This window comes from Penaeus chinensis, chromosome 12, assembly GCF_019202785.1.
Source record: "Penaeus chinensis breed Huanghai No. 1 chromosome 12, ASM1920278v2, whole genome shotgun sequence".
Lineage (NCBI taxonomy): Eukaryota > Metazoa > Arthropoda > Malacostraca > Decapoda > Penaeidae > Penaeus > Penaeus chinensis.
In genome coordinates, this window is record NC_061830.1 from 9799189 (window position 1) to 9799705 (window position 517).

The following is a 517-nucleotide window of genomic DNA, read 5'->3' on the forward strand; positions in this document are numbered from 1 at the left end:
CGCCGAGCCGTCCTTCGCCGCCGCCATCAGGCCCCGCGGCCGGCGGCTCTTCGGCGAGCTGCCCTCCCGGCGTACTCCTCGGCAGGGAGGCCTCGAGGGACACGCCAAGAGCCTGAGGCGTCCCGCGTGCGCCGCCGGCGGCGAGGGCTCGAGGGCGGCGTCCCGCGCCCCTCGCTCGCTGCCGCCGGTGTCCGGGCCTCCTGCGGGAGGCCTGGCGCGGAAACGTCTCCGGCTCCTTCGTGCGCGGGGGCGGCCTCCACCGAGGCGATGGGCGGCGTGCAGGCGCCCTCGCTTACACTCTCCGGGCAGATGGGCGGAGTCTCCAAGTCCCCGCCTCACTCGCTGTGGGCGTGGGGAGCAGAGGCGGCGGGGGCGCCCTGTGTGGGCGTAGGCTGGCTTGCGCTGCTCTGGGCGGGTCTCCGCTGCACGATCGCGGCCGCGGGCGGCTCTGCCGGTCCGTTCACGCGCTGCGCCGGCGGCTCGGCGCCCTCGTGGATGGTGTTGAGGACCTGGTGCA

General features: G+C 76.6%; 1 protein-coding gene across 1 annotated transcript in view; it reads right to left on the reverse strand.

Moving 5' to 3' along the window:
- Positions 1-221: 221 nt before the first annotated feature.
- LOC125030955 overlaps positions 222-517 on the reverse strand; it is a 9877-nt gene continuing 9581 nt past the window's right edge. Inside the window, exon 4 of the mRNA XM_047621375.1 lies at positions 222-517. This exon is cut by the window's right edge and continues 474 nt beyond it. Coding sequence (XP_047477331.1) covers positions 336-517 — 182 coding nt within the window. The 3' untranslated portion in view covers positions 222-335.